Genomic DNA, 15,695 nt, shown 5'->3' with positions numbered 1-15,695 from the left:
TACTTGTACTCATTTAAAATCTCTCTTTTTGTAGTTAATAAACTTGTTTTATTGTTTTATCTAATCCAATGTGTTCAAGTTGAAGTGTCTCCATTTGGGGTGACAAGCTGTGTGCATATTATTCCCTTAAAGGAATAACAGACTCAAAAGATTTGTACTGTTCAGGAGAGGGCTGGGCAATACAGGACATACATTGCTTGGAGGAAAGTCTAAGACTGGGGGTATGTTGGGAATCACTCTGCAGTATGACCCAGGCTGGTGAGAACCCAGAGTGTAACCCAAGTGTGGCTTGCAGGCTGCAGTTACACACAGACACTCAGGATGTGGCTTGGCATGCTGTTAGGCTGTTTGTGAGCAGCCCAGATGGGAGCTACTTCAGCAACGCATTGTAAGGCTCCCAAAGTTGCAGGGCAGGGATGACACAGCTGCTCATTAGTCTTGAAACAGGGATTTGCCCAGAATGTTAAGTTTTTTTTTTTTTTTTAATTGAAAAAGTTTGCTCATCTCAGCTCTAGCCCCTGCAGCAAATATCTGGTCTCTTGAGTTTGTGCTGAGAAACTCACATGCTCACATGGCTGGAATAGGAGCAGACGGGGCCACACGGACCACTGAAGTTTACATCGGGGATGGGTCTGGTTCACTGATTGTATATTATATGGAAGACAGGGATGGCAGAACAGGGGTGGCCAGGGGGCTTTGGCCCCATCACTTTTTACCAGCCATAAGGGCTAGGGTCCGGGGAGGGGGCGGGGGGAGAAGACCGAACGGGGAGTGATGTCTTGGGGGAGAAGGAACGGCGTAGGGGCGGAACCTTGAGGGAAGGAGCGGCGGTGGTCTTCCCACCTGCTCCTGATGGCTGAGGAATTTGCTGCTTATTTTTGGGTTTAAAGTCAGTTTATCAACACTTGCTGTAATTCACTCATCCTCTGATTGTGTAACCAAAGGGCCTAATAGATTTGAAAACACTTGATAACCCTTTTGTTGCTGGCTGTTGCTAGCTCAACATTTTATTCATAAGAATGGCCATATTGGGTCAAGCCAATGGTCCATCTATTACGCTAGCTTCTGACAGTGGCTAGTGCCAGACGCTTCAGAGGGAATGGATGGAACAGGGCAATTCCAAGTGATTCATCTTGTCATCCAGTTCCAGCTTCTGGCAGTCAGAGGTTTAGGGATAGCCAGAGTATAGGGTGCATCCCTGACTATCTTGGTTAATAGCTATTGGTGGAGCTATCCTCCATGAATGTATCTAATTCTTTTTTGATCCCGGTTATACTTTTAGCCTTCACAACAAGCCCCAGCAACAAGTTCCACAAGTTGACTGTGTGCTGGGTGAAGAAGTATTTCCTTATGTTTCTTTTAAACCTGCTGCCTATTAATTTAATCAAGTGACCCTTAGTTCTTGTTATGTGAAGGGGTAAACAACACTTTCTTATTCACTTTCTCCATGCCATTCCCGACTTTATAGATTTCTATCACATCCCCCTTAGTAGTCTCTTTTCTAAGATGAACAGTCCAAGTCCTGGACTCCTCCAATGCCACCGGACTCCTCCAATGCCACCGGACTCCTCGTTTTTGTGGATACAGACTAACCCGATTACCCCTCTGATACTTGAATCCAAGTCCTTTATATTCTCATATGGAAGGTGTTCCACACACTAATAATTTTTGTTACCCATCTTTGTACCTTTTCCAATTCTAATATCTTTTTTGAGATGGGGTGACCAGAACTGCACACAGTATTTAAGGTGTGGGCATATCCTGGATTTATTTGGTGTCATCTGTTTTATCTCCTTTTCCTAATTATTCCTTGCATTTTGTTAGCTTTTTTGACTGCTGTTGCACATTGAGGTGCTGGAGTGTAATGTGATGAGTGGGATAAGAAAAAAAACAGGTTTGGTTTCAGGTGGAAATGGTTTGGTGTGACATGAGGGGCTCAGGAATGCAAGCTGGTGGCCAGGCTGCTACTGGACAAACACGCCTCTCAGCATTTAGCACAGGCCACTATGCATGGTCAATAAAGACTTTTCTTACAACTCTGCCTGCCTGTCACAACTCTTAGTGCTAATGAAACTGAATACTAGTAATATCAAAAAAATTAGTGATATTAAGTCCTGTTCACAAGAGCATATAATGGGGACTCTTTTAAAAATTCTTCTCTAGGATACTGACAAAAGAATGTCAGATCATACAGGTTTGATCATGCCCATTCATCACACAATAAAATTAATGCCAACTCCCAATTTGCCTATTGGCTTGATGGGAAATCTGTGTGTTTAAAGAAGGCAGTTGTGTTTATGTCTCATCTATCAGCTGTTCTAATACTTATCTCACAGTTGTATCTCAGGATTTGATCTTGGGGCTACTTGGTTCCCAGATCTTTGGAGCTTCATTATATTAGAGGTGGCTGGGAAATGGAAATCCCTCCCTGCAAAAAAACAAAAAACCCCCCACATTTTGGGTGGAAATGATCATTCTGAATTGGGACAAAAAATCCAAAATTGTTCACAGGAAGGGATTTCCAGAAATATTGTGCTTTGGGAAAACCCAAGTCGAATTTTTTTTTCCTTCACAGCTGCCTGTCTGAAAGGCTCTCATCAATTTCACCTTTTCCTGGCAGGCAGAGATTGAAATTGACAAGAGCTTTCCAGGGAGGCCATCATTTTGATCTTCTTGATGGAAAAATCAAAAAATTTGTGAAAAGAGCATTTTTTGTTGGACCAATGGCAAATTCCTGACCAGCTCTAGAAGTGACTGGGGGAAAGGAAGTCTTAGTTGCATACAACATGAATGTTTCTTGCCAGCTAACTTGTAGTGCAATATTTGTGCTGGTCTTTGTAGATGGTTGCTCACCTCCCTTCTGTGCTAAAGAGACAGTAACTGCACTGAGGCCATTTGAATGGTATCTACATAATCACTATTGGTATGAGAGGAATTGGTTTATATCCCCGTGTGTCATTTCCTAAATAAGTGTAATGAGATGAAATGTAGGCTGAATAGAACTGGGTGGGAAATATCTCCCCTCCCCCCATTCCACATTAGGATAAAATAGACCTTTTAAAGTTTTTCAAGGTAGAGACACAAAGCATAAATCCAGAACAGCCCAGTAGCTTGGTGCCTACTCACTTGGGAAGTGGGAAGCCTGGCTTTAAATTCCTGTTCTGCCTGGTCTGGAGCAGAGACTTGAGCCCAGGTCTGTCATACCCCAGGTAAGTAGCCAACAGCTTGGTGAATAGGACAACCTGGGGTAGATCTCTTTTCCTCTGTACCTTAGAAATCTCTTCACAAATCAAAGTTTTCCAACAAAAATCTGTTTTCATTGGAAAATTCCCAAACAGCTCTAAGGCTGACTCCCACGGCTTCAGCGAGTATGATCTTTTAGGGTGTGAAATGGTGTCTCCAAAAGGTAGTGGTGGAAACTCTGTCTCTTGGGACATCTAATGACTGGACAAAACACAAGAGAATGTGCTGGAGAGAGCAAATCTGCAGCGGCAGGGAGATGGGTTGGATAATCTAGTGGGGCGTTGCCATCTCTAACATCTAAGATTCTGAACCATGAGAGTACTGGCTGACTGGTGTGCTTGAGCACAGTGATGTGCTGGCTTTGGCAGTGGGGTAGAGTGCTGGAGGGAGAGCCGTTTTCCCGAACTGGAGAGTGGGTGGCTGGCAGAGGATGTATCTGACTGAAAATTGGCTCCAGAGCATGTGGAGACCATTTCACCTCCATTAGGTTTGTACAAAGGGGCAGCTGTATTAAACAGTGTGTGTGGGGGTGTACATATGTATTATTGGTTTGTATTACCATAATGCCTGGAAGCCCTAGTCGCAGACCAGAACAAGAAGACCATCTCTGCTCCCAAGGGGCTTACAATCTAAGTATAAGGCACAAGGCAACAGATAAAGACAGACCGACGGGGGAGTAACAGTAAGACAATATTTTTTAAGCCACTGGCTGTGTTGGGGGGTAGGGTGGAGTGAGGAGAAGCCAAGCAGACACAGGAGTCTGTAAAGGAATAGCCAGAATTGCTCTGCGGGGAAGACTAGGCCTGAGTAGGTGCTAGACCAGGCTGCAGTGAGGGCTCCTCCATGCTGGACCCACTCTGCTGGTGCATGCTGATGGCGATGTTGATCTAAAGCGTCCCCCGTCCTTTGCTGAGGCCTGCCTAGTACCGGGCCTGGGATCTCCAGGTGAGGTCAGAAGGAGCCTTGCTCCCTTTGTTCCTCTTCCCTGCCCCTTCTCTTGTACGTCCCCTGTAAATATAAACCTGGGAGGGAGATTTCTGGGATTGAAACTTTCAGAGAGTTGCCTGGGACCCCTGAGTGCTGCCCCCCCCGCCCCATCTAATACCTATTGGAACTGGGAAAGGTTCAGAGACGGGTAACAAAGGTGACCAAGGGGATGGAGCAGCTTCCATACAGGGAGAGACTAAAAAGGCTGGGGAAAAGAGACGACTGAGAAGGGATCTGAGGGAGGGCTAGAACATCACGCCTGGTGGGGAGAAAGTGAATAGGGCCGTGTTGTTTACCCTTTGCCAGGATACAAAAACTAGGGGTCACCTAATTAAGTTAGCAGGCAGCAGATTTAATACAAAATAAGGCAGTTCTTCACACAATGCTCCGCTAACCTGTGGAACTCATTGCCAGGGGATGTTGTGATGGCCAAAAGTATAACTGGGTTCTAAAAAGAATGAGGTAAGTTCCTGGAGGTTAAGTCCATCAATGGTTATTAATTAAGATGGTCAGAGAGACAACCCCATGCTTGAGGTGACCTTAAACCTCTGATACCCACAAGCCAGGAGGCGAAGATGGGTGGATCACTCTAGTTGCCCTGATCTGTATACTCCCCCTGAAGTCTGATACTGACTGCTGTCAGAAGACAGGATACTGAGATACATGAACCATTGATTTGACCCAGTATAGCAGATCTTATGTCCTTAATCTAGGCTCCATGTGCTTTTGCATGGTTTTTGCTAGCTGGATACAAACGCTATTTTACTGGCCAGAATCGACTGGGTAGAAACCTATCTATAGGGTCTTATAAAAGCATGGTTTTGTAAAATGGCTTTTTGATAGGGTGTGCAAACCCCAGACGAGTCAGGAAAGGGTTAATGGGCTGCTCGGGGCCCAGGCAGTCCCACCCTACACCACCTCAAGGTGTCAAGCTTGAGAGAGGAGCTAAAAAGATAGAGCCCAGTCCAGTTGCTGTCTGGTGGGGATAGGGAGCAGAGCTTGTACTCTGACTGTGGGAGAGATGGCTGGCTGGGGCCAGGAACTGGGGAAGGCTGCTGCCTAACGGGGCCTCCCTCAGTGAAGGGAAAAACTTATGTTTCTTTGTGATTATTTTAGCCTGTGGGTAGCTGGGGAGGGATAGAACTGTTACATGATCTAGCTGGAGGGTAAGGTGTTGGAGGCAGGGTGGAACAACGAAAGACTCGGAGGGAAACAGAGGCAGAGTTATTGCTGCCATGCCATCTGGGGTGGGCAGCCACAGGCTTATAAACCTGCTTTGTCCACACTGGTGCTGGCCATAGGCACTGTGCAGTCTTAGCACTCATGTAGCCAGGACCATGTTGAAATACCGCTCTTGTGAAGGCTCTCCCTCTGCATGACGAGTCTCGTTGCGTCCGCTTACAGTTGCCTGGCACAGTTAGGGGATATTTGCATTCCAAGGAGTGCCTGTAGATGGCACAGAGCAGGACAGCTGGGGATCTGCCTCTGGTTGCAGGCCACTTTAAACTCATACAGAATCTCATGGGCCTCCTGCTGTTTCAGCTCTGGGGTTCACCAGATCTACATGGGATTCCTTGCTCTCTAGCCATCACTGACTTTCACTTCCTTGACATACAGCAGTTAAGTCTGCAGTGCTGAAATCCTTGCTGTGTGCAGACAGCGCTGCTGCAACTTCTCGTATGTACTTGTGTACAAATCCTCTAGAAATCCCCCTCCCCTCCAATGACTACCTTGGTTTTGAACCATTTCCTGAATCTTAGTCCTGACATTATTCCTCTTTTCACTTTAGGCTTCCTGTTAGCTGTCAGATTGTGGCTTCTAGTTCTTTTCTGCAAGCTGCATACCCATCCCTACCACTGCTTCCTTTTCCTACCACTTGTGTCGCTATACTGTCTGCCCATATGTTTGTCTCTTCTCAACCAGCTTAAACTCTCATGCACACAACACAGAGCTATCCTCTTCAGCTTGGGACATCTTCCATTCAGATGTGGCTTGCAGCATCTGCTTCAGGCTTCTTATATAGAGGAAAGACAGTTTGGTGCTTAGATCACTAACCTGGGCCATGGGAAAGTCTGGTTCAATGCCTGCTCTGCCACTAACTTTTTGTGTGACCTTGGGCAAGTTCCTTAGTCTGCTTGAGCCTCAGGTTCTTAAATGTAAAAAGGGGTATAATAGCACTACTCTCCTTTAATGTATATGCCCTCACAAGACCCTGGTAAAGAGCATGAGGCACTGAGATAGGAATGTGATGGTGGCCCTATAATTACCTTAGATAACCATTGTGCATTGAGACTGTTTCGATTATTTATACTCCAGGAGCGCCTACAAATCTCAGTCAAGATCAGGGCCCCATTGTGCAAAACTCTGCACTAGATCTCTGTAGTATTTAAGCCTGGCTGTTATGTTTTCCTGAAAGTCAGCATAGATCCATTGTCCTAGGTTCTCAGACTGAGACCTCCTCCAGTCCAGAATAAAGGGATCTCATTTTATATAATCTTCAGATACAGGAGACAAAAATGTTAGTTTCCTTTCCAAGTATTAGAAATGGCTAAACTGTGAGCATCTTAAACTCCAAGTGGAGGTGGGGAATATTGACAATGATCTGTCTTGATGCCCATGTGACATGTTTTTTATTTGTGCTTGCAGAGTACCGATTTAACAAGCACAGCTGGCTACGACAACATCATTCAACATCTGAATGATGGCAGGAAGAACTGCAAGGAATTTGAAGACTTTCTGAAGGAAAGGTACAGAGCTTTCTCTAACCACCTAGTGTGACAAAGCTCTGTCCTTGTCTCCATGGGTCCCACGTTTCCTGGCAGATTTTGCTAGCCTCAGAGTTCTCACTGTGACCCTCCACATAACCCTTCTCTCTCTAGGGACAAGGGTCACAGTCTACTGAGCCATTTTCATCATAAGCCAGCAAGGGAGGTGAGGAGAAGCTATCCTCCCTTGCAGTCTCTGTTGTCTCCCAGTCTCAGTAATTAATCGGGGGGGGGGGCAAAGGGGGGAGCCCAGGCCCACCCTCTACTCCAGGCTCCAGCCCAGGGGCCCTAATAGTATCAGCTATGTTAGCTGACCTTTTAGAAACATGACACATACAATTCACTGGGCTACTTCCCCACAGCAGCCCCCACTTCCTCAGGCTCCACTTCCCCTTACCTCAGGGCCTCCTTCCTTGTGCCTGATCTGGTGTGTACTGCTCAGTCTCTCCAACAGCACAACTTCCTTCCACAGCTAACTGGGAGGCTTTTAACTCGTTTCAGCCAGTCCCTGATTGGCTTCAGGTGTCCCAATCAACCTAGAGTTCTCCCTGCCTTCTGGAAAGTTCTTAATTGACCTGGAACAGCTGCCATTTAACTTATCCTGGTACCAGGGATTTGTTTAGACTGGAGCTAATATATCTATCTCCCGCTACTTTTCTATAGCCATCTGGCCTTGCCCCATCACACTAGTTAGTCATGACTAGGAAATGGGTTAGTAATATTTTGATCTGCTGTTCCACATCTGGTTTTTCTGTCTTTCACCGTCCACAGATAATGTAAAAATCTTCCATGTTGAACTATATGGAACATGCATTTTTATGCTTTCTCTGGTTTGAGGCTGGTGCCGTGTGTGTAGGGTGACCAGATGTCCCGAATTTATAGGGTCAGTCCCGATATTCGGGGCTTTGTCTTATATAGGTGCCTATTAACCCCCGCCCTGCCTTTCCTGATTTTTCACACTTGCTATCTGGTCACCTTATGTGTGTGTTGTGCTTGAAATCCTGTGCCAATGAAATTTAATGTCAGTTCCCAAGCCTTGTGTTCGATTCTGCAGCCATTACGTGCCCATAACTCCTATTGAAGTCAATGGGAGGTTTCTCTGGGCATAGGGAGTTCAATCTGTGGTTCTTATGTGGCCCCCATTGTGAGGTGCTCAGATACTGCAGTGATTGTTAGCTGTTTTTTCCTGAGATCTGCTTTATGAAGTATTCCGGCAGTTCTAGAGCCTGTGTTACACAGGAGGTCAGACTAGATGGTCACATCTTATGGCCTTGGAATCTATGACTTTTCAATGTGTGTAGCCCCCCAACATTCTTGTAAAGCGAGGAGGGGCTGTTATCTCTATTTTACATGTTCCCCCTGGGGAACGGAGGCGACTTCTCAGGGTCCCACAGGAAGCATGTGGTGGAGCAAGGAATTGAACCCAGGTCTTGGAATGATGCCCTAACCACTAGACCATCCTTCCTCTAGGCCAGTTAGGCAGCTGGCATTTTATGGAAAACATTGGAAGGGAGAGGGGGCAAAAAAGTCTACTTGAGACTATTTCCACTATAGTCTTGCCCTGTGGCTTTGTGAAGAATTTCAACCTCGATCCACCCAACAAACTAAAAGTGTTTCTTACGCCAGCAGCTCAAGAGTACTTTGAACGTGTAATCTGGATTTATGGCCATTATTGTTTTGTTGACTTACATGATGGAATCTCTGAAGCCTGGCACGTGTGCCCATAAACTGGAGGTGCGTGACTCCCAGATGGCTTCGGAGTGGTCGCTTTCTATTTTCCAGGGACTCTCATGACTTTCAAATTGGCAGTCGGGAATTTTAGGGCCAATTCTTGTGTTTTGTGTTTGACCATTTCAGTTAAAAATAAAATAAATGGGAATAGTGCCAGTAAAGATTTTTTTATTATTTCCTTAAATTCTTTGGGGGTGGGTGTTGGTACCTCTGCCTGGAGCACCCTTTACTCACTAGAGTGGGGACAGTGGTCTTATGTTTGCTGAATTAGAAGCAATTAAGGTTGTACTGAAAAGTATACATGCACTTTGTGGACATGTGTATTTTTTTTACAGGCTATTCAGCAAGCACTTCTTGGCATCATGCATCTCTGTGTCATTGCGCTCAAATGTGCAGGAGAAGCAGCATGATCTAGTGCTTAAAGCAAGGGACTAAATTAGGTCTTTATGTTTCTGTTCCTGATGCTTACTTGTGGTGTGACCTTGGGTAAATCACTTAACTCTTTCTTGTCTCATTTTCATCATTTAGAACAGAGGTGGGCAAACTACAGCCCGTGGGCCACATCTGGCCTGCAGGACCATCCTGCCCAGCCCCTGAGCTCCCCGCCGTGTAGCCCCTGGCTCCTCCCCCACCAGACTCCCTCCCCCGCAGCCATGCCGCAGCGCTCTGGGAGGCGGGGCTGCGCACTTATGCAGGGCAGAGAGGCAGCGTGTCTGGCTCTGGCTGGGCGGCGTGGCTCCCAAGCATGCTGCTCTGAGCAGCATGGTAAGGGGGCCGGAGTGTCCTGGGGGGCAGTCAGGGGACAGGGAACAGGGCGTGGTTGGATAGGGCAGAGGTTTGGGGGGGCAGGGGATGGGGAAAAGGGGGGTTGGATAGGGGGTGGGGTCCCGGGGAGTGGTTAGGGGCGGGGGTCCCAGGAGGGGGCAGTCAGGGGACAAGGAGCAGGGGGGGGGTTGGATGGGTAGGGGGGCAGTCAGGGGGCATGAAGTGGGAGGGGGTGGATAGGGGGCGGGGCCAAGCTGTTGGGGGAGGCACAGCCTTCTCCACCCAGCCCTCCATAAAGTTTCACACCCCGATGTGCCCCTCGGGCCAAAAAGTTTGCCCACCCCGATCTAGAAGATGGGTCTAACACCGCCTTCCCTGAGGTGTGAGGCTTAAATAGGCATGTTGATCTTCTTCTCTAGCCATTTAATACTAGAAGAGATTATTTTTTAATTTTTTAACTCTTTTGGCGCAAAAGGTGCTGTATGGGCAGCCCAGGAGGCCAATCTCCTCTAGTTATGCCCAGGTACAGTCGAGCTGCAAGACGAGCTTTCTCAACCCACTAATAGGTTTCAAACCTGACTTGGAGGGACCACATCTATGGAATAAGAATTAGTTCAGCCTCCATGGTCCAGTCTGAGACTGCCAGCGAAATTGCCAACTGGTGCCTTTTAGTGATGGGGACACATGTCCACTGGGAATCATAGAATCATAGAAACGTAGGTCTGGGAGGAAACTTGAAAGGTCATCTAGTTCAGCCACCTGCACGGAGGCAGGACCAAGTACCATCCCGACAGGTGTTTTTCCAGCCTGTTCTTAAAATCTTCCAATGACGGGGCTTCTACCACCTCCCTTGGAAGCCTCGTCCAGGAGCATTGGGTGACTTTTGTTTTAACAGATTTGTTTTTCACTGAAAAATGCATTTGGGGGGGGGGTGTCCGTTGAGTAAACAGCGACAATCTAATCTTAACTACTGCTCTTTTGGACTCACCACGTGCAGCCTGTCTGTAGCAGCCTGTCTGTGGCCGGAAACCTGGGAGGTAGAAGGGTGAAATTCACAATACTTCATTTCCATTTTTGGCCAAACCTCAGCTATTAGCCCTCTGGTGGTTCAGACCTGGTAGAATAGTTAGCAGTCCCTTTCATGGCCCCTTAGACCAGGTCAGGACTCTGCAAGACACCGTATGGCAGTACGAGGCAGTGCAGGTTGTGTGTAGTTGGTTTGGGACCTAGATTTCATTCTAGCACCATCTCCTTCCAGCCTTTACCCTTCTAGCAAGCACCTTGCAGACTCTACATTGCATGTGAGTTTCCCCTAACCTCCTCTCTTTCCACAACAGGGCAACTATCGAAGAAAAATATGGCAAAGAGCTTATTAACCTGGCAAAGAAGAAGCCCTGTGGGCAGACAGAATTGAAGTAAGTTTAGATCCTTGTGTATGTTCTCATTCCTATTTGTGTTCATAACAAAAGCTGCCTTGACTTGGAATGCTGATGGAGGGGGCTGTGATGTCAAATCCAAAAAGGGAGTGCAAGTTAGAAGGAGGCTGAAATTAGTATTGATATGTCTGGAAAAAGGCTGACTAAAATCAGATTCTTGTGAATGAGAGACATGCCAGTAATTGGAATCTGCTGACTTTAGCGTCCCATTAACCAACTTCCTGTTTTCAGAAATTAACACTACTTACAGGAAGTCAAGACTAGCTGTTGTGGTCTAGTGGTCAGAGTAGAGGACTGGGAGCCGTGAGAGCTGGGTTCTCTTCCTGACTTCATGGGTGGCCTTGGGCAAGTCCCTTCACTTCCTGAAGCTGCGGTGTGTGGATGTATGTGAAAGGCTGTATTCTCTATTTGCTTGCATCTTCCTGTGTCTGGGCTTTGTACAGAACGGAAATAAGATCTCCTGTACACTTCATCATTGAAATTCACTATCCACAAGATTCCAATTTCTTGGGACACATTTCAACATGTGTATGTTAGGGGTGGTGAAGGGGATGTCTAGGTTGAACCTACTATGCTCTGAAAGACACTGCAAACGCAAGAGAACATATGACCAGGTTTCTTTATGTTAATTACACTTCCTTTTCTGCTACAGCTTTCCTGTTCGGATACCCTAGGACTACACTGCAAATGAAGGTGTAGTTATATCCCAGCTAGGCATATCTGTGCTAGCCGGGTAAAAGTGGGTATGTCTCCACAGCCCACGGCAGTGAGCCGCCCAGCCCCGGTCTGCACACTTGGGCTTACACGAGTGCTGTAAAAATAGCTGCACTCTGAAGTCGTGGCTTGAGCTGGAACTCACACTCGGAAGCCTCCCCTCTGCCCCCCAACACCTTAGGCTTCTGAGCCTGAGCTCCAGCCTGAGCCCCAACCTCTGCCAGCTATGTTTAGGGCCATAGTGCAAGCCCAAGTCTGCAGACCTGGGCTGGGAGGCTTGGTGCCGTGGGCTGGGTAAGTATACTCCGGGGCAGTGTGTAGACTTGCTTGCATGGGCTTCAGTGTGGGCCAGCAACCCAAAAGCTTACCCAAGGTCCCCGATGGGTGGCTAGCCCACGCTGGCATCTGTGCCACCCTGTCTACATTGCTACTGTGACCTGTGCTAGCTAGACTACAGCCTACCCTTGCTACACTCACAGAAAAGGATGTGGAATGAGAGCAAACAAGCTAGTTTTATGTTCTTTTGAGTTTGTAATGTCCGTCAGAGCACCTCAGCTCCCCATCTCTAAAATGGGGATCATATCTCTTTCTTTGCCTGTCTTGTCTGTTTAGACAGTCCCTGCCCTAAACGTAGAAAGAGGCTGTGTTTATGTACGGTGCCTAAACCAGTGGGACCTGATCTAGGTTCTACTATAATACCAACAAATGTGAATGATGACGATAATATAAGTGTGGGTTAAAGCTGCCCCGGGTGTCACAGGAATGTCATCCTGGACTGCCCAGTTGGTTGGCATATGTAGTGATGCTAACAGTGTCTCCTGTCCCCACCGTCTGTGTGGCTGCTGCACAGGGGACTGAAATCTTGTCCTTGAATGACAGAACGGTGAAAAGCCCAAATCTCCATTTCAGCCTGACTTCAGGAGCTCACCCCCCCCCCCCCATTAGTGTACATGATCTCAAAAGATTGTCGGAGTGGATGTGAGCAGCATGTGAAAAGGATCAACTCCTGCCAGGTTAGAGCAGAGGGGGAATCTTGCCCCTGTGAGCGAAGCTGTCATTAAGCCGTCATTACATGCCATGGGGAATCTGCAAAAAGAAAAGGAGTACTTGTGGCACCTAGTCTCTAAGGTGCCACAAGTACTCCTTTTCTTATTGCAAATACAGACTAACACGGCTGCTACTCTGAAACGTGGGGAATCTGGCAATTCTCTTACCTACCCTGTAACTCTGTGCCTGTGTTTTTCAGCACGCTGAAGAGAGCTCTTGAAGTTTTTAAGCAACGTAAGTAACTGCTTAACATCGTTCTTTGTATTTGTCAAGAAATCCGGCTGCATTGGCGACTGTGGACGACAGTTTGAAAAAGCATATACAAAAGTCTGCGAACCTGTACAGTCGTTTGTCTCAGAAATAGACTGTAAAATCAGATTAGCTGGGGGTACAGTGAGCTATTCCCATTTTACATTCATTTGTTTTCGTCTCCTTAGCAGTTACTTTCACTCCATACTTTCTAGGAGCATAGTGCCATTATAGAACGCACAGCACCGTTCCCTTCAGAGCATTTTACAAACCTTAACCAATGAAGCCTCACAAAGATACCCTGTGGGCAGATCAGAGAGGGAAGTGTAATCTTTGGTTCACAGACTGGGGAGCTGTTGCAAAGAGAGAAGAAGTGACTTGCCTAAAACCCCCATCAGTTGGAAGCATTGTTAGTCACAGAACACCCCTGCAAAATGTAATTTGCATTATACTTACTGGATCCCTGGGAAGCTAACCATCTAAATAGATCAGATGAAGTAGTGGGGGGGAAGAGCAGGGATGTGACAGAAAGCAAACTGGCTTGGCAGTGTGGTTTAGCACACGCCCTGTTTGTACTTTTGATTTGTCTAATTTCTTTGATGGGAATGCTGGGATTCTAAGAAGGGATTTGGAGGAGAGGTATTGGTGCTATGTTCAAGGTGTCTCCACTTCCACCTTCTGTTCAGCTTCATGTCTCGTCCTGGTTTGGAGTATTTACATTTGTGGATGTGCTTGGTTGTTCCATTGTGGCCCAAATATTTCATGTCTTTCTCCAGCCTGCAGCTAACCCGTATCATCCTGTATGTAACAGCTCATTGTATTGCTTAGTCTGGTGGTGGAAAGAGAGAACCTGCTTACTGTGGTGGTTAATTTTTAACACTAGAGAAAAAACTGATCTGATATGAGAAGAAGAGCTCTGTGTAAGCCCCAGAGCTTGTCTCTCTCACCAGCAGACTCTGGCCCAGTAAAAGACATTACCTCACCCACCTTGTCTCTCTTCTAGCCCTGTTGGTCCCAGGACACAACAACACTGCATGCTCTGATAGGAAACATTTCTTTCGCATATCAAAGAGACTAGTTAGACTACAGTGAGGTGCTGATTGGAAATTTTCTGAGGAAACCAAAGTTTAGTTGAAAAATGACAAATCAGCAGACTGCAGTGTTTAACCAACCCTATTACAGCTTTCTACTGGAAACCTGCCTGCTTTCCTGGTGGGCTGCTGGGAAGCCCTTGTTCCAGGGCCCACAGCTCTAGGACAGTCCCACCACGCAGACTGCTCGGGGCCTACTTGGCTGCGCGCTATGCGACAGAGACTCAGGCAGCCTTGTGAGTCCTGGCTGGAGCCGGGGTCTCCAGGGTCCCCGCTGTGGAGTGGGGAGATAAGAACTCAAGAGCCTGAGCTCCAGCTGCTGCTCTGGGGCAGCCCCACCATGTCAGGCCTTCCAGCCTCCCTGCTTGGAGCCAGGAATCTGAAAACCCCTGGTGCTGTGGCTCTAGCAGCAGCGTGACTCCCAGCTCCACAGCGAGGAGCCTGGAAGCCCTGAGAACCATGGCTCTAGGTGGGGCTCATCAGGGCTCCTAGGCTTCCTGCTGCAGACCTGGGAGCCTGCAATTCCTGGAACTAACTTCCGGTGTCTGTGGCTCTGGGGCAGATGGCCCGGGCTGGGGAGCCCTGGGCTTCCAGACTCCTGGGCCAGCTGGCTCCCTGGGCTGCCCTCCCTGAATAGCAGGGGTGAAATGGACATTTTTGTATCCAAAAGGCCACATTTCAGTGTTTCCCAGATGCAGGTTTTTGTGGTTGTCAGTTAACAAAATATATCAGTAAATTTCAAATCAGAGAGAAACCAACTTCCCAAATACCAAAATTTTTTGCGAGCTAAAAACCTTGAGTTTTGGCCAGCTCTCATGCTGTATACTTTTAAGTTATTTTCCTTGTGTGTGTGTCCAATGGGCCTGTTTGGCCTTCCACTTATAATCATATAAAATCAGGGGTAACTCCGTCGACTTCAGTGATGTTAGACCAGTGGGAAAAATGGAATGACAGCGTGGAGAATGGAACAGTAAAGTGATTGGGTCCTACAGGAAGGTTTTTGGTGTACTTCATGCTGCTCTGTTCTAAGCACATGCTGACCACTACTGGAGGTCTCTTTCTAGAGACAAACTTGTCTCTTAAAAACAGTTGAGGTTAATGAGAAGTAACTGGCTTGATAGAGCCAATAATGCAGCCTTGGGGTCCTAACGTGCATTTTAAAACAGGCTGGCACCAGGTGGACAGTGCAGTTATTTTCGTGATAACTGTTTCTTTCCTGGCAGATAATCTGAAAGGGAGGAAGCTGATTGCGCAAGAATAGCAGTGCTGGGATTTCAACACCCACGCACGACATTGTTGGAAGTGAGAGAGGCTGAGAAGAATGTGACAACACAATAGCATTGCTGGAAATCTGCGGTGCTCTAGGAACAGCACCCTTGTCACTGTTCTGCACGCCGCAGTCACTCGGCGTGTCATGGCGTCTGTAGGGCTAGAACTACAAGCCAGCTGGCGTCCGTTAGAGCAGGGCAGGGAAAGGCAATTCTGTTTTGTGGGAGATTTTTGATATTTCAAAACTTGCTTCTGGATCAGAATGAAACCAAAAGAGAAATTTTGAAATTTGCTGCCAAACGGAATGGAGCCCCAGCTTCCGGGCAGTCTGCCTGGCGGGCTGCCAACCTTGGAGGCTGAGCCTACCAGCTGGGCTGCAGAGGAGCCAGATGGGGAAG

General features: G+C 47.3%; 1 protein-coding gene across 1 annotated transcript in view; it reads left to right on the top strand.

The window, feature by feature from the left end:
- The window catches only part of PSTPIP2 (proline-serine-threonine phosphatase interacting protein 2), a 47,425-nt gene that overhangs the window by 17,583 nt on the left and 14,147 nt on the right, over positions 1-15,695 (top strand). The window contains exons 2-4 of the mRNA XM_074953883.1: positions 6,877-6,977; positions 10,829-10,906; positions 12,888-12,922. Of these exons, the coding sequence (XP_074809984.1) occupies positions 6,877-6,977; positions 10,829-10,906; positions 12,888-12,922 (214 nt within the window). The remainder of the gene's footprint in view (positions 1-6,876; positions 6,978-10,828; positions 10,907-12,887; positions 12,923-15,695) is intronic.

The sequence above is a fragment of the Natator depressus genome, chromosome 5, assembly GCF_965152275.1.
Source record: "Natator depressus isolate rNatDep1 chromosome 5, rNatDep2.hap1, whole genome shotgun sequence".
Lineage (NCBI taxonomy): Eukaryota > Metazoa > Chordata > Testudines > Cheloniidae > Natator > Natator depressus.
Note: the sequence above shows the minus strand (reverse complement) of the source record. Positions and strands in the feature narration are given on the sequence as shown.